Source organism: Gobio gobio, assembly GCF_949357685.1.
Source record: "Gobio gobio genome assembly, chromosome: 16".
Lineage (NCBI taxonomy): Eukaryota > Metazoa > Chordata > Actinopteri > Cypriniformes > Gobionidae > Gobio > Gobio gobio.
The window spans coordinates 41562264-41585882 of record NC_137109.1 but is presented as its reverse complement, the minus strand read 5'-3'; the positions used below and the strand labels follow the sequence as shown (position 1 = coordinate 41585882).

Genomic DNA, 23619 nt, shown 5'->3' with positions numbered 1-23619 from the left:
TCCGGAAGAGATTCCACAATATGTAGCATGTCAAAATAATAATTGCTCAATTAGTTTGCTCTAATTATGTAATTTCACTGAAGGGATAACAGAATAACAGTCAAACTGGTTTTGGTTTGTTTTTATTGTATGTTCAGAAGGACAGATAAAATTGCAATCTTATTAAAAAAATAACAGCAGCTTTTACAAATGTACAAAATAATTAAAATTAGCCCTTTGAAAACCAAACATTGCTACAAAAATATTTGTATGCTTCTATTTAAGATCAATGAAGCGGATGTCCATGATGAGCAGAGTGTGTCGTGGCAGCGGTCTGGGCGCCGGTGAGAGAACCGTCATCACTTGAGCTTGTGTGTCCACTGCTGTCACTACTATGAAGCCACACACGGGACTCTCTAGAATGCCTCTGCTCTGACCCGCACCCACCTCTGCTTCATCCTCCACTGAACTCACACTCAGCACGTGGTGAGTCAAATCCCTGCCAGGGCTGACTGGGACGAGTTTGAGTTGGGTGTCGTCCTGAGACATACCCAGGGGAAGACAGGAGTCTGGGATAGAGGGTGCACCGATCTTGTAAATGCGCACGTCTGAAAAGCGCACATCAAAGGCGTGAGGGTAAAAGGACGTTCCACGGAAACCATAGAAGTATTCCCGGATCTTATCATCCCGTGACTCTCGGCGGCAGTCCTTGGAGCGCTCCACCACGCCACCGGATTTTGGCAGAAGGACCACACGTACAAAGTGTGGCAAGTCACGTTTGAGCTCATTGTAGAGACGCTCCTGGTCCAGGACTAGAACAACATCCACCTGGAAGGCGGATGCACAGTGGACCAGAGCCTGGTAGCCTGAACCTTTGACCCAGCCACAGGTGTTGATTATACAGCCACCCACACTAGCTTTGCGGTTCACTTCGCAGCGCTGGGAAAACACTTCTGCAAGGCTTGAAGTCAGCTACACACACAAAGAGAAAAAAGAGAGACATTCATTATAACAGATTCTTTAAACTACCCCTTACTTCTGTAATCTGACATCCACAAACATTTTTAATTTTGGGGTCAGTAAGATTTTTGAATGTTTTTGAAAGAAGTCTCTTATGCTCACCCAGGCTGCATATTATAACATTACTATTAATATAACATTTATTCCTGTGATGGCATAGCTGAATGTTCAGCATCATTACTCCAGACTTCAGTGTCACATGATCCTTCAGAAAACATTAGTGCTGCTTAATATTTTTGTGGCATTTTTTCTGGATTATTTGATGAACAGAAAGTTCAAAAGAACAGCATTTATTATATTAACCATGTAAAAGTCGTTAGTGTCAATTTTAATCAATTTAATGCATCCTTGCTAAATAAAAATATGAGTTTATTTTAAAAAAAAATGACAGAGCCCAAACTTTTGAGCAGTAGTGTATTGCAATCTGACAGTATTTAACAATAAACATATTAAACAAAAAAATTGAAATATTTAAAAAATAAAAGAAAAAGTAATATTAAAACAGTTAATATTATATAAAACAGTATATTTTTGTAAAGACTTTTACATTTAGAATAACATGCACTGACCAGGCACCATAAAACCAAGAACATACATTATACAAGTAAATGGGTTAACAATTTGATTGAATGTTTTCTTTAACAGTCCTACTACTCAAAGCTGAGATTTATGTTATAAACACTTAAACTCTGGTTATGCTGCTAATGTTGTTGTGAAATGATTTTAAAAAACGAGCACAATGTCACAATGCAACCAGCAAGTACTACTTTCCCCTCAGTTACTGCTATATAAATTGTCTTTGCTGTTATTGCATCGACAATAACAGAAGAAGAGCAAGACTTTATAGCTGCATTTAAGTGAAAGATTAATGCACTTCTTCTCGTTATTATTGATTAAACAGCGGCAGGATAGTTTGGGGCCAAGCTCAATATGCTCTAATAATTTATGGCCCAAAGCTCAGTGTATCACTATAGTATAAAGACAACAATCCCTCAAGTGCAACTTTGTTTCAAGATTCAAGAGTTTTATTTTTCACATACACAGTTATATACACAATATACAACTGGCAGTGAAATGTAAACAGGTCCGCTCCATGGACAGTGCAAATAACAGTTACAAGAAACACAAGGGGAAATTAAAATAGAATAGAATAAAATTAGAATAAAAAGTATTAACATAAGTAGAATTATAAATAAATCAAGTAAAAGATAAAAATAGGAAATAAGATAAAAATAAAAATATAAAAATAAAAATATAAAATAAGTGGATATGATGTCATTACCTTGTTGTAAAGTTTGATGTTTGTTCCTGGTGTGGTGGAGCCAAAGTGAAAGACAAGCGGAGCCTGCACAGAGAAGCCCTCTTCTACATCAGCAGGACGCTCAATGCACAGAGCTGACATAGTTCCAGGCACAGAGACCTAAAGACAAAAACATTTAAAAATGCATATAGCGCTTCATTTCTTACCATTCTGTAATGTTTAGCAGATGTTGCATTGATCGTTCAGACATCCTTTACTCACACTGCTCTGGCCGACATCCAGTTCTACCAGAGTAGGTCTTCGTCCCAGTCGCACAGCATAGTTCAACAACACTCGACATACTGTTGTCTTTCCCACATCAGTTGGTCCGACTACCATTACCTAAAACAAACCGTTTAACCACATATATAGTCACAATAAAAAGAAATCCTGTCATGAAAATAAAATTGTTTTATCACATCACAGCCCTCTGAATTGTAATTGTAATCCAACCAAATTATGAGGTGCCTAGAGATTCCCACCCCAAATATATAAACTACTATTCAAAAGTGGGTATTTTTTAAAAATATTTTTACAAAAAAAGTCTCTTATGCTCACCAAATTTGCATTATTTTAATAAAAAATATATTTTATTTTGTGAAATATCATTACAATTTTAAAGAACAATTTTTTATTTTAATATATTTTAAAATGTAATTTGTTCCTGTTGTGGCAAAACTGAATTTTCAGCATCATTAATCCAGTTTTCAGTGTCACATGTCACAAACATTTCTTATTATCAATGATGTTGTGAAAACAGCTGTGCTGCGTATTATTTTTTGTGGAAACTGTGATACTTTTTCCCAAGGATTCTTTGATGTATAGACCGTTCAAAAGAAAAGCAATTATTTGAAATAGAAACCTTTGGTGACATTATGTCTTTACTGTCATTTTTGATCAATTTAATGCGTCCTTGCTGAGTAAAAGTATTACTTTATTTAAAATAAAATATCACTGACCCCAAACCTTTGAAACAAATTGCTTAGGATGTCTGTTAACATACCCGAGGACCTCTCTCATTGTCTTTCTCCGCTTGACGTCTCATCTGCTCTAGAGCTGCATGGGTGTTGAGATACAGCATCATGGGTGTATCTTTGGACACATAAGCCACCTAATATTTATGTAAGAAAGACATGTTTGAATTGATTCATCGTTCCTTTTCATCATAGCCTCTGATATCCTTTTAACCTCTCTCACCTCTGTCTTGCCTGAAAGTGACACAGTGCAGCCATGCCAGGTGAACACAGCAATCTTAGAGCCTGGCCCGAAAGTGTACTTCTTATTTCGGTTCAGTTCGGATCCGAACACCTCTGCCATACCGGAGAACAGCTCGAGATGAACTCGTTCTCCTGCTTCGACCTCAAACCGCAGTTCTGTCTCTTTCTCCAGGTCGAATCGCGTGCCCGAAGTCCCAGCACTGCCCGACGAGCTCAGGCCCTCCTCGGCTGACTTTTCTGGGGCTTCTGCAGTCATGGCTGTGATAGAGAAAGAACTAGGACGTTCAAAATTTGCAAGCTACCTGTATTCTTAAACATGAGAACAGAACAAAGGATTGTGCTATACCTGTTTGAATTCGTCCCCTCTGTGATATATCTTGGCAAATACCGTGTTTTATTTGAATTATGTCCCACTGAATTAGCTTGTTACCATTAGCTCGTTGAATATAATTAAATGGACGAGGTTGGGCTTTGGCAAATAATATATTTTTTACATATATCGTAACGTTTCTAGACTCCTCCAAACATCCACTGTTTAAACTACACCTTGTTATTTACAAATAATCGCTTCTTTTGCACAGCAGACCGGAGTGTTGTCAAACCAACACACCACAGTGATGATCCCGTGTCGCATGTAGATGATGTCATGCAATGGCTGACCAATGAACAACAAGATCCTCTCAGCATGCAGTTATGCTGCCTTCTTCACGTGCTATCGGACATTTCCCACTTCTTCTTCTTCTTCTTCTTCTTCTTTTCGCTTTATGGCAGATTGCAACCATGACTTTAAAGGTGCATACCGCCACCTACTGTATAGGAGTATGTAACATGAGAATATATCATTATGACTATATCATCATCATAAAAAAAAAAAAAAAAAAAAAAAAATGCACTTACACATACATACTACCTATATCCTATTATATATTCCTATGTTTTTCAAATATTGTACAACTGCTTTCTGTGCATCCTTTACCCCGTCTCCTGTTGTGCCTAACAAACCTTCAATATTCCACTTTCTTCCTACCTGATTTATCTTTTGATTTAGTCTCATCCTCTCATCCCTATATTTCCTGCAATGCAATAATACGTGTTCTACATCTTCCTTGGACCTGCATTCTATACATTCATCTGATTGACTTTTACCCATTAAAAACAATGTTTTATTTAATCCTGTGTGACCAAGCCTTAGCCTGGTTAACACACTCTCCTCTCTTCTGTTACTTCTATTCACACCCTGTGCATTAATAGATTTTTGCAATCTATAATATTTCCTTCCACTTTTATCCACATCCCACCTGTCCTGCCATTTTCCCATAATTCCTTTTTTAATTATTGCCTTAGCCTCTCCTTTTCCAAGGGGTATATTTATAATATCATTCGTCCTGGTTGATTTTTTTGCTATTTTATCTGCTCCCTCATTCCCTTTTATACCTATATGAGCAGGTACCCAACATAATCTCACATCTATCTGTAGTGTCTGTAATCTAAATAAACTTTGTTGGATTTCTAACATTAAATCTTCTCTAAGTGATTTCATATTTTGAATACTATAAAGAGCTGCTGCAGAATCAACACAACACACCACCCTGTCTGGTTTTACTTCCTCAACCCACTGCAGTCCTACAATAATCGCCATCATCTCTGCCGTATACACTGAAGCCTGATCAGGTAATCTTTTCCCAATACTTATGTTCAATGCTGGTATATATATTCCTATTCCTACATTGTCCTTCTCATCCTTAGATCCATCTGTATACATTTCTAAGTAACTATAGTATTTGTTCCTTATATATTGACTTGCCAGGTGTCCTTTCCTACTCTCTTCCCATTCATTTTTTAGTTCCAAAATATTTAAGTCTATCTCAATTTTAGTAAATAACCATATAGGGATATTACTAATAGGTGTAGGTGTATTAAACCAGATATTATTCACTCTATATTCCTCTGATTTTGTTCTTGTTACCCAGCCAAAACCATTACCTTTAAAAGACCTATACTCCCAACATTCTTGAATAGTACTCTTTGCATGGTTTTCATATCCACATCCCCTTAAGCGACTCCAATATGCAAGCATGAGCTTATCTCTTCTCAGATCTGAAGGCACTTCTCCTAACTCAACCTGTATTGCTTTAATTGGTGTTGATCTCATTACACCCGCACATATTCTCAATGCTTTATTACTAACTCTATCCAGCTTCAATAAATGTGTTTTAGCTGCTGCTCCATATACATAACATCCATAATCTATTGTTGACCTCATTAATGCCCTGTAAATATACATTAGTGATTGTTTATTTGCTCCCCAGTCTTTCCCCACTACTGCTCTCATTAAATTTATGACTTTCTTGCATTTTGATTCCACCTTTTCAATGTGTATTTTCCATGTTCCCTTTTGGTCTAACCACATACCAAGATATTTAAAATGATCTACGGTTTCCATATTGTGTCCATATAACTGTAAGTTCTGTTTTTCTATCCCTTTCTTCCTTGTAAATATCATATGACAAGACTTACTTGGAGAAAGCTTAAAGCCCCAGCTATACGACCATTGTTCTACCTTTCCTATTGCTTCCTTGATTTTATTTCTTACCCTTATGGGATCTCGTCCTCTTACCCAGATGGCCCCATCATCTGCATACAGAGCTGATCCAATCCTTCTGTCCAGATTCATAAAAATATCATTAATCATAACATTAAATAAAACTGGACTAATAACACTACCTTGTGGAATCCCATTTGCAATTTCAAATTCCTCAGATACGTCTGATCCCACTCTAACTCTAAATCTTCTTTCTGACAGAAAGTCTAATACCCAATTATAAAACCTACCTCTAATTCCCATTTTGTTCATTTTAATTAACAGCCCTTCCCTCCACATGGAATTATAAGCTTTTTCAATATCAAAGAACACAATACTCATTATTTCTTTCATTTTAAGAGTTTTCTCCATCTCATTGCTTACTTTCACAACAGCATCCATTGTGGAACGCCCTTTCCTGAACCCACTTTGATATGATGCAAATAATCCTCTATGTTCAAGGGTGTAATTAAGTCTTCTGACTAGTATTTTCTCCATCCACTTGCAGAGATGTGACGTTAGGGCAATAGGTCTATAATTACCAGCATTATTAGGATCTTTCCCAGGTTTATTAAATGGCAATATTAACGCACTCTTCCAGCTTTTTGGCATTTTACCTTCTTCCCATATCTTATTAAATAAATGTAATATTCTCTGCAATACTTTTTCAGGTAATTTCTGGAACATGACGTAACTCAATTGATCTTCTCCTGTAGCAGTATTCTTAATATCATTTAATACTATCACTAGTTCATTCAAGTTTATTTCTGCATCCATAGTACATTCCTCGCTATCTTTTTTAATAAACACATCTCTATTTTCTTTAAGAACCTTCTCTTTATTTAATTTATGCATATCATCTAAATGGTCACCACTATGAACACTGGCAAACTTCTTTCCCAATACATTTGCCTTTTCTTTATCTGTTATTGCCAGTATTCCATCATCCTCTAATACGGGTATTTTAGTATACACTTTTTTCCCACTCATTTTCTTCAGCATTGACCACACCTCTCCTATTTTAACTTCCCTCCCTATAGTAGAACAATAGTTTTTCCATGCATTTTGTTTACTATTCTTAATTATTCTTCGTGCTTTAGCCTTTTTCCTCTGATAATCAATTAAGTTATCTTGATTCAAATTACTTCTTAGCATTCTCATTGCCCTATTTCGTTCTTTAATAGCTTTTGTACATGTATCATTCCACCACGGGACCATTTTCCTTTTCCCCCCCACTGACTTAAATGGTATGCTTTTTAATGCTGCATTCATTATTAAATGTGTAACCTCAGATGCACATTCCTCAATATCACCCTGCATTGTAATTTTTTCTTCTAAAATACAACATATTTCTTTAAATTTTTTCCAATCAGCTTTTTCAAACTCCCACTTCTTATGATAAGCCTTTCTTGGAAATCAATTTCAATATTGATAGAGCAAACTATTGGGAAATGATCACTTCCAATACTTGTACTTTCCTTAACCTTCCATTCACAAGAGTGTGCCATATTATTAGAAACCAGAGTGAGATCAATACAAGAAAATGTATTAGAACGTATATCAATTCTTGTACCATTCCCATTATTTAAACAAACTAATTGCCTAACATCCATCAGTTCTTCCACTGCTTCTCCATTGCTATCTGTATTCTTACTTCCCCAAAGACTATTATGTGCATTGAAGTCTCCACACCATATTTCTTTCCGGTTTCCTTGTCTACTTATTATTCCCTCTAAGGTTTCTAGGTTTAATGATTTACAAGGGTTATATAAATTGATTACTACTAAGTGCCCATCTGATTTATAAATTTCAATAATTACACATTCTATTTCTGTTTTACTTTCTATTCTTCTAAATGGTATCCCATTCCGTACAAATGTTGCACATCCTCCACCCTGATTCTCACCTCTATCAAACCTAACAGACTCATACCCAGGTATAATAAAATCAAGGTGGGGCCGTAGCCAGGTCTCTTGAATGCAAATAGTATCAGGTTTGACTTCAGACTCTACTATAAACTTCTTAAATTCTTGTCCATTTGCAGTCAGACTCCTAGCATTCCATTGTAAAATATGGAATACCATCATAATATTAAATAATACCCTGAGACCCTCCATCATTATTATTGCTTAGCATGCCATGTATATCTTCTGCTTTTAGATCTTTGATACCTAAGAATTCCTCTGCAGCTTCTACCACCGTCTTGATCCTGTCACTTTTTCTTTCTTGTCGTGTGGCAACGTTCACAACTTTACATATAAAAGCTACAAAGCTCTTTTTTTCTACCATCAAGGTGTTCTCCTCCACTATACACTTATGTTTGCATGGTTGCTGTATGGTTACGGGTATTGTGTCTACTTTTCCTGATTGAAATCTCTTTATGTTTAACCTCTGGGGTAGGCCTACTCCATGTATTGCACTTTCATTCAGGTTGTCATGACTCTCTATTTGACTATTTTCCTTTGTTTCATATTTGCCTATGCTTTTTATAGCCTCTGCATATGACATCTTATTCACAACTTTGTACCTTTGTACTTCTTTTGCTTGTTTCTGAACCACACATCCAGCATATGCAGCACTATGCTCACCTCCGCAGTTGCAGCATTTTAGCTTGGTATCCTTGTTACATTTACCATATTCATGGTCTCCTCCACATTTCGCACATCTTTGTCTCCATTTACATTGTTGTACTGTGTGTCCCATTCTCTGGCACTTAAAGCATCTCAACGGTTGGGGAATATACTCCCTAACTTTGTAATTGATCCATCCTATTTGAATTTCATATGGTAAGGATTTTTCAAAAACAAGCAGTACAGATAGACTGTCTGATTTAACGCCACTTTTATTGCTTTGGAGCCTTTTCACCTCTAATACTTTCCCACCTTTGATCTCACTCTTTACCTCGTCCATAGACATTTCCAGAGGAACATTTGAAATCACTCCTCTAAGTTTTGCTGCCATTCCTGGTACATGCACTTTAATCTTTCCACCACCAAGATTACTCATTTTCAAAATCATTTCCTGCTGCTTCTTATTTACTGCTGAAATTAGAATTCTTCTATTATTCAGTAGTTTAGCGTATTTAATTTTCCCCATATCCTTCTCAATTGCTTTGGTCACTTGAACTGGGTGAAAGTGACCTTTATCATTACTGAGCGTAATAATAACTTTCCACTCTTCCTGCTTATCATCTACGTTAGGTCTACTGTTCCCTTTAGGTTTAGCTTTAATCTTTTTGTTAGCTTGTCTTAGAATACTCTCTCCTCCACTACTCGCTTCAGACCAAGATTTTTTCCTTGCCTTTTTTGTTTGACTAGTCTCCATATCTGAAACACTCCCATAGTTATCGCTACCATCTGAACTATCTCCCATCATTACACTCACAATACAGTTCGGTTGCAATCTGCCTTCGCTTCCGTCCGAAAGTGTTCAACGCAAAAAACCTCCAAACTCCCTCTCCCATTTCCCACTTCCCACTTCTGAAGTCATGATACGAGCTCATTACATTCAAATTTTGACTTGAGAGCCGTTCATGTATGGAGTGAATTCTGTGCCATAATTCGCCACGGTCAGTTTTAGCAAAAATGCAAAGGTGTAACAAATATACTGTGTTTTGCAAATAATAAATGAGTGATCGTACATAATATTTCACAAATAAATACAAACAATCCAAATTCCATGTAACCTTTGAACAAATACCAAATCTAGTCCATACAAATACCTGTCTATTACAATCTCTCAGCTTAATTTTCTCACAAATGCAGTTCGCGCAGATTTTCTCACAAATGCAGTTCGCACAGATTTTCTCACAAATGCAGTTAGCACAGATTTTCTCACAAATGCAGTTGAGTAACTTCCTCTTGCAAAACAGCAGATAGCGCTTTGGGTCAATTTACGCTAGCCCAATAAGCCCTGAAACATGTTTTCAGCTGACGAAAATGAGCTGTGAACAGCTGAGTTTCTGTCTTACTGTATCTATTATTAATCTTTTTGAGATTTTCACTATGCCAACCCTTTTTTCAATAAAAAAAAAAAATCATAATAATTTAAAGATAATATTGTTAACGGTATATGTAATATGGTGTCAGTGCAAAATTAGTTACATAGTAAATTAGCTAGGGCTAGTTTTTTCTCATTAAAAATGCATCCATCTGTTAGGATCCTGCCCTGACAGTCTTGTCTGTTTTGTTCTTGTTTAGTGTTTCTTTGTTTGTCTTGAGCTTGAGCACATGGCTGTGTCATTAGGTGTGTTCGACATCGGCTGCGGCTGGATGCAACTGATCGGCGAGAGTAGCCGCGTGCAGGCGGGGAGGAGCTGCAAACGGAGATGTGAAGTCGGACACTTTCCGCTTCCCGCAGTGACGCTCGCGCTGTGTTTGCATACTTTATCAGCTGAAGTGAAATAAATGCAATATTTGGCAATACAGAGATGTTTCAGACACATTATTGTCATGTAATACTTCATGTACTGCTTAATACAGGGTGTGTTTGTACAAGAATAAAGTTCAACATATAAGCCTACACTATCAATGAAGTGGGGTCTATGTTTTTAATCAGTTCTGTTTTGATAAACATGACAATATAACATCGCGACTACATGAAAGGAGATTTTAATGTTATAAAAAACAGATTTGTGCGCATTAGTGGAGATGAAGGTTTTAGAATAAACACGAAACACACGTGATCGCTGTCATGCGGTGAATCTGGCCAATCGTGGAACGGCTGTGTCGTCATCAGAGCCCCTGCAGCCTCGAGCAGCCGCTCTGGAGAAATTGCATCGGCTGTAATCGCCGGCTGCTCTCGAATCGCTCTCGCGGCACTTTGTTGACATACGTCACTGTCACGTGGCGTCGGCGCTGCCTCAAGTCGGACAAAATTTCTAACCGGCATGCACTGCTTCAAGTCAGCCGCCGATTGGTCTGCGCATCGCTGGGTGAAGTCGAACAAGCCTTTTGTTTGTGTGTTCCTCTTGTCCTGCCTCCTTGTTTCCCTTTACCACGCCCCCTTGTCTAGTCCTCATTTCACTAATTGTGCTCACCTGATCCTCATGTGCTCTGGTCCCTTTATATTGTGCTACTTTCCCTCATGTCCTTGCTGGTTCGTTGCGTTTGTGTGCATTCATTGTCTGACTTAAGTTGTCCTTGTTATTGCTGTTGATATCTTGCCAAGTTATAGTTCTTTGCTTTGTTTTTCCCTAGCTTTATTTTTTGCTTTTCTCTAGCTTTGATTTTGTTTCTCTCTAATTTAGTGGTCTTATTTTTCTCTCCCTTGTTTCCTGCAAGTAGTGATGGGCAGACTGAGGCTTCGTGAAGCACTGAAACAGTTGAAGCAAATGTGCCATATTGTTTCGAAGCTTCGAATCAATCCGACACCCGTCTCTACGGTGACATCTAGTGGTCACTTGCATGTGTTGCTCTGAAATACCTTGACAATGATCCATGTAAAAAAAAAATGAACTAGAGGAAAAATAAAATAAAACAGCTTTTAACATCTGTCTGACAACTACATGATCTTGGTTTTGAAACATGTAGCCTCCTCAATATGAATAACTATATTTTTTTCATGAAAAATGAACATTAATAAAATAAATAAAGCCACAATGTCACATTTGTTACATAACATTTTTATTCAAAAATATTATTTGCTCTGCTGTTGAAGGAGTTAACTGACTTCTTTTTTTACATATAATTTCTTCAGCCTTTGAAAAAATCCTCTCACATGGGACACTTGTTGTCCTCTGTCTGCACCCTCCAAAATGCCAGGATGAGCTCCTCAAATGGTGCATCAAGACTAACTGCCTATCACAATACACACATCTCACTTTATTTGGTGTTTCCAAATGGAAATGCTCCCACACCACAGATGTACGGCATCTCTTGTAATGGACAATAACAAAGATAACTTTCTGATTAACAACATCCTCATGCTGGGAAAAATGTATATAGCCTACACAAATGCAAGTTCTTAAAGGTGAAACCAAGATTTTATTAATTTCATAATGAGTTTAACTCTTATACAAAAGCCCTCAAAGTTATGAAAATGCAATCAGTCTTTTTTCCATTATAGAAGAATATGATCTTCAAACAAAACCCTAGCCTTGATTCTTTTATTATGATTTGCCTGATATATTTTTCTACTGTACTTTCAAGCACCTGATCTGTATTTTGTAATACAAAAATGTTCTGTTATTGCCATGCTGTTTGTAAATGATTATTTGTTCAGCAATTTACGGCATCTCTGACACTATGTGGAGCCTCCATTTTCATCTATTCTATTAATATATCTATCACCTATTAATCTATAAAATACTACATCTCTAACTGTTGAGCCAAATCTCAGGGATGGGTCACAAAAAACTACATTTCCCAGAATGCACCAGCAGCAGCAAACTGACTGCTTACCACTGGATCAGTAATTGTTACTGATTGAGAGCACCTGTTAAGACATGGAGTTCTCAGTCATTCAGACAAAGAAACTTGAGAAAGAAGACTCTCCAAGTTCACTCAAAGGTTCAGTCCAAAGACGCCAATGGTTGGTGAAATGTTTATTTAATTTCATGGTGTTTGAAATTGCTTCATTGATTTAGTTAAATTAGTTTGTGCTAAAATATTTCATTTTGAGTTTGGAAAAAATTAAATGTATAGGATACAAAAGGATAGTACAAGTTTAAAATTGTAAAATTCTGTTAAATGTTAAAACTTTACTAAAACATTTGAAAATGTTTAACTAAAATGTTTAATTAAAATGGTAACTTTTGTTTCTCTGTCTTTAAAGGTTTACAACCTAATTTACTGAATCAACTGCCAAAACAAAAAGAAAATTAAAAGTGATTGAGTCAGAAATTTGAGTTGTCCTTGTGTCCTTTGGAAGTTGAACGAGAGGAGGACTTGACAGTTGTAAACCACGCGGAGCAGCCTGGCCCTGAGGATAAACGGCTTCAGATCCAGAAATAAGCTGTTGACAAAGAGGAAGTCAAGATGGCGGAAGATGTCCTGGGGAAGTCGGTCCAGCAGCTCAAGAAGGAGAGGACCACTGCAAAAAGCAACTTCACCAGACAAGCCAACTTCATTTCAAGAGGAGCAAGCCGCATGCTTCAGGTGGAGTTAAGGGAGAAATTCACTAAGCTTTCAAACTGTTTCAGAAAGATGCTTGATGCCAATGATGACTACAGGATTGGACTGGAGGCTGACATCAAGACTGAAGAGAAGGAAGCAGGTCTTGACGAACAGCAAGAAGCCGACATTGATAGATCTGTGATCATAGACTTATGCTGTGCTATCTGTCACTGACTTAGCCTATATGAATGTGTTACGCTCGCATGAGGTGGTTTTTCAGGCAATTCGAAAAAGGAAATTTTCGCAAAACTGCAATGGAAACAGTTTTTTCGCATTTACAGGTCACCTGGTACAGTCACACATTGCTCTCACATAGGGCCTACATATAATTTTTTTTCCACTCAAGTATGTACAAGATTTTATGTCGTTAAAACGACATATATTTTCTCCTAATAAGGAAAGTGGCGTAACTTTATAATGACGGACCCCGGTGCAACCACAAATATCATAACTATCTATATAGGCCTACTGTAATTATGACATATATTCAAGAAATGTATTAAAACAGAAAGACGCTATAGTTTCAGCCTTGCTCAAAGACTAGGTCAATCCATTCCCGACGATCTTGGTTTACTTCTTATTTATTAAATATAGCCTACAGCCAAATAGTTGTTAGACATTGATCAAAATTAAAATACAATTTATACAAAACGAAATTAATTTTAAAGAAAGACTTTCTAGAAAACATCAGTTAATGGAAACGCTGTCATTTCGCAATATTTTTTTGTCGACTTTTAGAAAATATCGCAAAAGTTTTGTGCAAATCTGTAATGGAAACGCGGCTAGTGTTTCGAAGCATCTGCGCTTGCTTCGGGATCTCGGCAAAGCGCCGAAACGTCAGTTTCGCGTCAGCCATCCCTACCTGCAAGGTTGCAATTTGTTTTTTTTTTTGTTTCTAGTTCCAGTCTTTTATTTCTTGTATTTATTTAGCTCCCCTTGTTTGTTATAGTTTATTTTTAATTATTTATTTATATTTAGTTTTCTTTTAGATTTCTGATAGTTAGTTGCAGTTTCCCTATTCTTAGGTTTTATTTTTGCTCTTGTTTATCTCTTGTTGTCTTGTCGTCTGTGTGTCTTGTGTTGGTTCCTGCCCTGTGTCCTGAGTCTCCCTTGGCCACTATCTCTCTATCCCTGGAAGTCAAGACTGGAGCTGATTCTGGGAGAGGACATCAAGTCTCAGGTTCCTGGTGTTCCTGCCTGGGTTTTCCCACCATCTGCCTGGTGTTGCCTCCCAAGCCATCCTCAAGTTCATGGTCTCCCTGGACTGGTCTCAGTGGTCATCCACCCTGCCTGTCATCGTGGTGTCTGTCCCTTGCCCTGCTGTTTAAACTCACACCTTGTCACTTCCTTGTTGTGCCCTGTCTAGAGTCTTGTTATTAAAGTCTTCGTTGTTCCCTCTGCATCTGGGTCCTCAGTTTCAGAAACCCTGACACCATCCTCCATACCATTTATCCACTGTAGTGTAACGGGATATAAAAAATAATTTACTTTATGTAATTATTTGTGAAATATGATGTCATTTACTCACTCATTTATTATTTGCAAAACACAGTACATATATTTGTTACTCCTCTGCGTTTTCGCTCAAACTGACCTTTGTATTTGCAAATCGCTTTCTGTTTGTTTGCGAGTCGAGTTTTCCTTTGCAAAGCAGATCGTGTTTGTTTGCAAAATGCTGGATTCGTTTGTTTAATTATGGCACAAAATTCACTCCATATTCATGTCCCATCTTTTAACTACGAAACTAGTGTTTAAGATAATTCCGATAGCACGTGAAGGCACCATAAATAATACTCATAGACGGTTATTTGCTGTATTTTGACTCTTAATGTTTGAACTTTATGACCGTGTTCCGTAAATGTCAAACTAATTAATGTGTTCAGAATCAGAATGAGCTTTACTGCAAAGTATGCTTGCTTCCACATAAGGGATTTGTCTTGCTGACAGAAGCTTCCAGTGTCTTGTTTTTCAATAAAATCGAAGAATAAACAGATATATGGGTTTGCTTGTCATCCAAGTTTTTCAAGGCTATAGACCTGGCCTACTGTCTGATATAAAAGAAAGAAATAATGGGTAAATTTATCAGCCATGATCGGGGCCAAGCACAAAGATGAATACATGCCAACATGGCTATGAGTGTCAGACCAACTGCAACAATGATCCATTAAAGACATTTTAAGACGATTTTAGGCAAAATTGCAGTAAAATTATAAATACAGTCAATATCATGATTTAATGGTTATCACTTTTGACTTTTGAGGTGGTACTGTGACCAAAGAGTCTCAAGAGTCATTTTGGCATCATGCCTCGACTTTGTCGCTGTGGTATACTAAAATGGTTTCGTCTATCCACACTAAATCCATAGCTTTTTACTGTCATGGTCTGAAGATGATATACGATTCGATTTTGGTGAAAATCAGACAAACGGCCTAGGTGGAGTTTGAAAAGTATGTTTTTAAAGGAAATTAAAATGGCGGACAGGAAGTTCTCAGCATCAGTTTCATTACAATAGACAAATTTAATCAAAAGTTATTAGCATTTTTGGAAAGTTCATTATAACTTTTGACCACAAGGTGGCCCGAAACGTTACTGTCAGGGCATGGTGCCGAATACACATACAGAGTTTCATAACGATAGGTCAATGTGTTCGTAAAATATAACATTTTTTGACAAAATTCAAAAAATGACTACCAAAATGGGAATATCGTATGACTTGTTGGATTGCCACGAATTTAGAGAGACCAATTTTTGGCCAAAGCGTTCAGAAGTTATAAGCAAAAATAGCCATTTTCTTTAATATCTCCAGACAACTAGGTGGTACTGTGGAATACTGCAGGTATAGCCTCAGATTATGGTTGTCATAACACACACCATGTTTGGTCAATACGCTAAAGAGTTGCAGAGATAGGCCTGTAGCCTCACGTTCATTTTGGCGGGCACTTAGGTTTGACGAATCGACTTGAATTCCATAACTTTTTGCCGGCATGGTCTGAAGATGATCTGGTTAAATTTTCATGAAATTGGGTGCAACGTCCTAGCAGGAGTTCGAAAAATTTAAATTCATAATGGCAGGAAAAGTTTCATGCCGGAAAATGAAAATATCATGGGGTATAATCGAATAGTCTTGAGTCAAGGAATCAGAGGAAATAATTTAGTTTTTTAGCCCTTATGGTTCAAAAGTTATTAGCATAAACATGAGTGCAACTTTGGACTGTTGGTAGCGCTAGAGGGATTGAGTTTTGCAAATTTGCTATGGTGACAGCAAGATTCGACACAGGGCTTAAAGTTGAACGGGACTGTGCCGGATCTCTGGCATGCAACGTTTGGCTAGGGAAAAAAATGCATAAAAAAAAAAAAACTTGATGTTCGAGTTCATAAGTTCGCCTTCCAATGGTTTGAGAGGAACTGAAATGAGCAATCAGAAGTAGAATGGGGCAGGTCTTGTAACTATTGTTGCCAGATTGGGTGGGTTTTGAATTTATTTGTGCGGGTAAAAATGGGCAGGTGGACATAATTTTTTGGTTTAAGGTCAATTTGACCGTTTTCAAAAATCTAAATTTTATAGTCTAGTTTTGTTTGGTTATTGGTTAATAAACAAAACTCAAGTGTGCATGAACTCCATAAAATCAGTCATCATGACACACACTGGCCCAAGCAGAGTCGCAGACGAGCTTCCAGCCAATCAGCGATTAGCAGGCAGGCGCGCTCATTCATGACTGACAAGTTTTTTAGCGTGAAAACTCGTAGCTGTATATTCAAGTGATCGCTATGCTAAAGTGGCATAAATATACAGTGTTGTATCTACAATAGACCCTTTTCACACACTGAGATGACGCGTTTTAACGGTCATCAATATCATAAATCCTGCAAAGTTTTTTGTATTTTCATAAATAAAAAAAAGAACATTTATAACACTAAAACTTTATATTTTATTACTTTTACATCAAATTACAAAAAACAAGTTACCGCTGCTGTAAGGGTGTTTTTCTAATACAGCATATATATTTCTCTTTTTTGACTGCCATTATCAATCTCACTCCATTTTTTCCCTCTTTTTGAAAGTTGTGAAATCACTATTGTGGCGTTTTTCTTTTGCTATTTGAGCAAATGGGCACACAAAAAAATATTTAATGTATTTTCTCATTCACAGCTATAATATTTAACCCAACTATGACGACTTCCGCTCTGAGAAACCCGGAAATGTGAAAAGGGTCTATAAAGAGTGGAAGAGTGATCCAACGTGGATTACACCTGAGGTGGAAGATGACCCGAAGGCTCTTTATAAATAAAACAGACTATGAGAGCACAGTTGAACGGCTTGAATTGAAATTGAATATGGGACTAAATGACTCCTCTCCATCATCGTGTGCACACTGACCAGGATATCTGCACACTTTAAAACCGCATAGACTGCACTCAACTCGTCCCTGACAGCTGCTGAAAGAGGTTTGAATCAACGATTAATCAGTTTTGACTGTGCTTAGTGGGTTATGTTCTATGTACTTCATGACGTAAGGGTACTATAGTTCTGTCAAAGCGCAACACAAAGGTAAGCACATCGTTGTTATTTTTCGGTTGGCGGATTATAGTATATACAGTATCAATGAATGACACATTTTGGCAGTGGTGTGTGCATTAACGTGTGTGAAATGTCTGCTAATTCCATAGTTTTTTCTGATCTCTTATAATGGTACTTTTTGCACTTAAATTTACTTATTCCTACTGTTGACATTGAAAACTATGTTTTTCTGGGGGTTAAATCTACCAATTTCTTGATTGCCTTTTTGACAGTTTCCACCTGGACATTTTAGTCATATTTGCTAATTCTCTTTAATGTATTTGGTACAGCAATACAATTCTATCACATTTTTCTTGGAATGGGCGGGTTTTGGTGAGCTTTTGGGCTGGAAATCGTTGACCCAATCTGGCAGTTGGCCGTAACCGAATTTTCATTTTGATGCCCGACTGTTGTTAATGTGCTGCATTTTTATACAGATCACCAATACATTCAAAACGAATGAACTTGAATGAAGCACAGGTAAAGATGATGATCTTAGGCTGAAGTAACTAAGTTTTTCTTAAAATGTATTTTAACAATGACATTGTGTTTTTTTTCTAAAAAAAAAAAAAAAAAAATTCTTCAGCTTCTGTCTGACATGTGATGTTCATTGTCCATCAGTACTGATAGTCTGCAAGGATGCCACTGGTCTCCTAAAGTAAATAAGTATCTACTCCGGACATTTCAGTTCATCCAGACATAGTATTTCTGCTGGCAAATAAATATAATTTTCGCATATCAAAATATATATTTATTGTGGTATAATTTTAGCATTATAATTAAAATATACATTCATTAATTGTGGTGTCTGTTTGTTGTTTATTGCAGGACATTGCATTTATTGCAGTCATATTATGGAAGTATAGTTTTAGCTATTCATTGCGAAAATGTAGAATTTTTTTTGATTGTTTGTTGTTTATTGCAGGACTGAAGGCCTAATCATATTATGGAGGTATAGCATTATAATCAAAATATAGTTATTAATTGTGAAAATGTAGTAATGTTTGTTGTTTATTGCAGGACTGAAGGCCTAATGATATTATGGAAGTATAGCATTATAATCAAAATATAGTTATACATTTTGAAAATGTAGTAATGTTTGTTGTTTATTGCAGGACTGAAGGCCTAATGATATTATGGAAGTATAGCATTATAATCAAAATATAGTTATAAATTTTGAAAATGTAGTAATGTTTGTTGTTTATTGCAGGACTGAAGGCCTAATCATATTATGGAAGTATAGCATTATAATCAAAATATAGTTATTAATTGTGAAAATGTATTCATTTTTGTGTGTTTGTTGTTTATTGCAGGACTGAAGGCCTAATCATATTATGGAAGTATAAGATTATAATCAAAATATAGTTATTAATTGTGAAAATGTAGTAATGTTTGTGTGTTTATTGTTTATTGCAGGACTGAATGCATTATCATATTATGGAAGTATTATAATCAAAATATAGTTATTAATTGTGAAAATGTAGTCATTTTTGTGTGTTTGTTGTTTAATGCAGAACTGAAGGCCTAATCATATTATGGAAGTATAGCATTATAATCAAAATATAGTTTAATTGGCCCCAGTCCTGGAACAAGATTTCTACTGGACCCCTCACAACTGTCACCCCGGAATACGCAATAATGCAATGACCAGTACAAAGGGCCCAGTTTACCTTGAGACACCACTCATTGGCAATACAGTGGATAATCCCTTTTTATACCCTAATAGGGCAACGTGTCCCGGGAGATACAACTCATAAAATCCAAACATATAAAAAATTCCTTGAGATATGTTTTTAAGTCCAGATGATATAAAAAGTATTATGAAATTATTTTTTGTTGATAATTTTCCACTCAGTAAAAAAAAAGTGTCTTGGCAGCGGTGTAGTCTAATTCTCGATTCTCATTATCTTTCATATTTAAACTAATGAATACTGTATAATGCCTGACACCCCTATATGGGGACATTTTCAATGTTTTTACACACCACATACCTTGACTGCGATAGTCCTTCATATGATAGACAACACTGCCAAGACTTTCCACACCAAAAGGCGGCACTGTCCGTCTCGCTTTCACAGCATGTTCAACACTTCAACATAACCCGCCAAACTGTTCATCATGCTCTAAGAAGAAGAAGAAGAAGAAGAAGAAGAAGAAGAAGAAGTAGAAGAACTCTTTACATGTTGAGGCAATGGCGACTCGAGCCAAATCAGGTGCGTCGTCTTGAAACTAGAACAGATTATTTAAGTATTTTGTGCTGCGCTTCACATTAGCAGATTAGAAGTTTTCATGTTTGTCATGTTCTGTTTTCAGTGGAAGTCGAGGTGGTTGTGTGAAGGCATGCCTTCTCAGTGATTTGATTTACATTTACAGACATTAGTCTCTCATGCAGTCCCTCATATTTTAAATCGACTTGCGAAAGAATATGGATGCATATCGTTTATAACTAAAGAACTAGCCTACAGGTTGACTGATATTGTTTTGTAACGTTATTTAAATGTCTCATAACCTATATCCAGAACCAATTTTTAAATGGCTTTATTTCTGCTTTTAAGTAGCTTTGAATGTAAATTACAACACATTTGCAAAGTGGGTTTGTGATCAAAATGGTCACGAATGTATTTTAGTTGTTTAGGTTCATTTTTAGTTCATGTTAGCAAATAAGAAGTTATTGTGAAGAGATACACATAGATTATACATATGGGTAGTTGACAAATAAGCAGTACATTTGCTTTTTTGTGTGTAAAAAAACACTTTTGAAGGAAAAATGCATATTGTTATATAGTGTGAAGGCTTAAGTTTGAGAAAATATAAGGGTCACTAACTTTGTCAATTCTTTCACTGTTTTTTGAAAAATTTAACTGAAATGTGTCCTATGGTGTGACAGAAATAATTAAGAATATAGGGGTGTCACACTTAATGACAACAGAAATTAACACTTTTAAAATGGTTAAAAATTCAGGAGATGGTGTCACACCAGAGGACGTGGTTTTCAGTGACAAAATGCACCAAGTTCCTACGCTTTTAGAAATGTATGGATGAAAAAAATGATTGTCATTTCCTAAAATAGACACTTGTTAGATTATTTATAAAAGTTGTAATTCATTGAACCATGCTTGAGACTGTCACACCATAGGACAATTTTGAGATTTGGCTCAAAAATTTTAAAACTCTAAAGACAGCAGTTTTATATCAACAGGTCCATGTAAGACAAATACATGTTTATCCATTTACTGCATTTTGAATGATGACAATACAAAATCATTTTTATCTTGTGTGACAGTGAAAATGCCATGTCACGTCAACAACCCAGAATCTAATATAAAATTCTGACGTATGCAAAACCGAAACACTTTGATCCACCTAAATATGCAGGTCGTGGTCGGAAGCGTAAGGCTGATGTAGATTCAGAAGCAGCTATAGTGGAGGAGAAGAAAGAAAAGCTTGATGGAGTAGAGAAAAAAGATGAAGAAACAGGACAAAGGGTCATCATCGAGCATTGGTGAGAACACATGGCTAGTTATTTAAAATGGGTTTACTGTGTAATAATATTTTGTGCGTTATTTACATGTGCTTTGTTTTGCTCTTTTGATTTTATAGTCCTATTAAAATAATAAATGTATTCACATTTAGTCCATTGTAGTGTTTTACATATCTAGAAGACATCTAAAAATCACCCCTTAAAAACATTACTCACAAGTGGCAGATATTGCCCTTTAATAATAAAAAAAAAGTTCTTGCACCATTATATACGAGTCATGTTCATATTAATGCCGTTTTACAGCAAAAGCTGACGAGTCTATGGGCGTAATGCGGAAGGTGTGCGTGAGGCACTTGCAGCTTCGCACCCTGAACTTGGCGTGGTGCTCAATCCACAGAAACCTCGACGGAACAGCTTTGAGGTCACACTGATGGAGGGAGACAAAGGCAAGCCAACCAGTATCCACGCATGTCTTTTTTCTGATGCCACTGAGTAACAAGATTGTACAGCCACAATGTATGGATGTCCAAAGAATTATTTACACGTGCTACCTCTGTATTTCTTTCTCCTGAACAGAGATGGTTTTGTGGTCTGGCATTAAGAAAGGTCCTCCACGCAAACTGAAGTTTCCAGATCCTGCTGAAGTGGTGTCTTCCCTGAAAGAAGCGCTGAAGAGCAAGTAGAAGTTATAAGGAGACAGGTCAGAAGATGAATTTTTTTGCTGTTAGCTTGTTTTTAACATGTATCTTTGTAAATGGCAATAAAATGATCTCTTCCTAATTAATTTTCTCCCTCTAGTCAGTCGTCTTTGTTCCTGGGCATTGGATGCATAATGATGTTAATGGACTAATGGGAAATTCTCCCCGTCTGTTTTCTGATGATCAGCTCTGTTGTTCTGGACTGGATAATTGACTGTGCCTTGTGTCTTCTGTTAAGCTCTCTTGTTCACATTGTTTCTTGACTTGACTAGTTTCTACATTGCCATTTCCTGTCTCTATACTTCATGTTAATGTTTGGTAAATCCTTTTTTTTTGTACTGTTTTGAATACAAATAAATCTTGCATGAGCTCCCTTTAATCTGCACCATTTGTTGAGGTTTACTTTTAAAGTAATGTTACAATATTGCAGGCCTGGGGTCCGTTCTTCGTACCTCGCTTAATACATTTGGGATTATTTGACAGATCCCAGATCTTTTAATCGTGATAACTGATCTCTGGCTAAATTGGTTCTTCAAACGAATTTGTGGATTGGATTAAAATATCTGGATTAAATGATCTAAGATTACTGCGTGTTCTTGTGTTCACTGAAGAGGGCAGATGCATCCATACTCGAAACCGTCAAGACAACGTAATGACGACATATAATTAAAAAGTCACCTGGCAAAAAACTTGACAAATTACACAATTTTTATAAAAAATATAAAATTATTATTATTGCCCCTGGTTCAGCAATGAACTCTTGTAATAAAGTAGCAGTGGGACATATTTTAAGTATCACCTCAAGATACAATCTAATCCTGTTTACATGAAATAAGCTGTTGCTATGACAGCAAGTCCAGGGGCCTATACCATGAAGCCGGTTTAGTTGGCTAACCAGATATGTTTAAGCTTAGTTTGTGCCAATCCTGGGTTTTAGGTACCATTAAAGTGGTTCGGCTTTTAGCAGTGTTCATCTCCATAGTAACTTGTGCTCCACGGCAGGTTATGTTCTGGATAAGAGATCTCAAATTTGGACCAATCAGCTGTGAGCAAAGTGACACACCTCTGATGCAATAAAGTCACTCCCCCGGTTTCTACTCCAAATTAAAGGTCATTACATAGCAAATGGTTTTCAAAGACTAAAGCGTCTGGCTTTAAACAATGCTTATTTATAATACAAATAATTTTGAATGGTTTATTTATCATTTATGTAATTATTATACCCTTAATCAATTACACATGTATCATTTTAGTAAATCAATCATTAATATGCACTTAGTTAAAATTAATAAACAGCATATAAAGGTCATACAAATAGCTTTAAAATCAATAAATACATGTGAGCTAAAATGTTAAATTCTCTCTATATATCAACTAAACTAACTTTTTACTTGCATTGACGTACAAGATTTTTCTTTAAGTTGTCCTCTTTCATAGACAGCTCTTTTCTTCTTGCTGTGTATATTTGTTTAAATTCTTAATATTTTTCAATCATGTAATATTCTGCAGAAGCGAGAAATGAATCTCGCTGCTTCTCTCGCGAGAAGTAAATCTCGGTTTTACTGATCCACAGCATGTGATTGGCTGTTCACTACTGATGTCACAGCTAAACTCCTAAACTCAGGATCAAAGCCTGAGTTGACAGAGAAAGCTTATGATCAGCATCATGG

At 36.5% G+C, this 23619-nt stretch overlaps 2 protein-coding genes across 3 annotated transcripts; one reads left to right on the top strand and one right to left on the bottom strand.

Annotated features, from left to right (window-relative positions):
- Window positions 1–95: 95 nt before the first annotated feature.
- On the bottom strand, window positions 96–4280 carry clp1 (cleavage factor polyribonucleotide kinase subunit 1). Of its 2 annotated transcripts, none has more exons than XM_079838663.1 (6): window positions 3863–4280; window positions 3497–3774; window positions 3303–3410; window positions 2522–2641; window positions 2282–2419; window positions 96–951 (listed from the first exon to the last, which is right to left on the bottom strand). In XM_079838663.1, the coding sequence occupies exons 2-6, from the start codon at window positions 3770–3772 to the stop codon at window positions 256–258; spliced, it is 1338 nt and encodes a 445-aa protein (XP_079694789.1). In that variant the 5' UTR covers window positions 3773–3774; window positions 3863–4280; the 3' UTR covers window positions 96–255. The 2 variants fall into 2 exon arrangements, with proteins under 2 accessions (XP_079694789.1, XP_079694790.1); XM_079838664.1 differs by having other exon boundaries at window positions 128–951; window positions 3497–3791; window positions 3863–4169.
- A 15505-nt stretch (window positions 4281–19785) lies between these two features.
- selenoh (selenoprotein H) lies at window positions 19786–22334 on the top strand. The gene is made up of 5 exons (XM_079838852.1): window positions 19786–19983; window positions 21146–21272; window positions 21555–21697; window positions 21828–21951; window positions 22050–22334. The coding sequence occupies exons 1-4, from the start codon at window positions 19962–19964 to the stop codon at window positions 21932–21934; spliced, it is 399 nt and encodes a 132-aa protein (XP_079694978.1). The 5' UTR covers window positions 19786–19961; the 3' UTR covers window positions 21935–21951; window positions 22050–22334.
- Window positions 22335–23619: the final 1285 nt, after the last annotated feature.

What these genes read in the sequence shown, in the direction of transcription:
- clp1 (XM_079838663.1), bottom strand. Translation starts at nt 3,772, where the DNA reads ATGACTGCAGAAGCCCCAGAAAAGTCAGCCGAGGAGGGCCTGAGCTCG. An exon ending in CACTTTCAGGCAAGACAGAG is followed by an intron (nt 3,411 to 3,496) that starts GTGAGAGAGGTT and finishes CATAAATATTAG; the next exon opens with GTGGCTTATGTGTCCAAAGA. An exon ending in TGGATGTCGGCCAGAGCAGT is followed by an intron (nt 2,420 to 2,521) that starts GTGAGTAAAGGA and finishes TTTTGTCTTTAG; the next exon opens with GTCTCTGTGCCTGGAACTAT.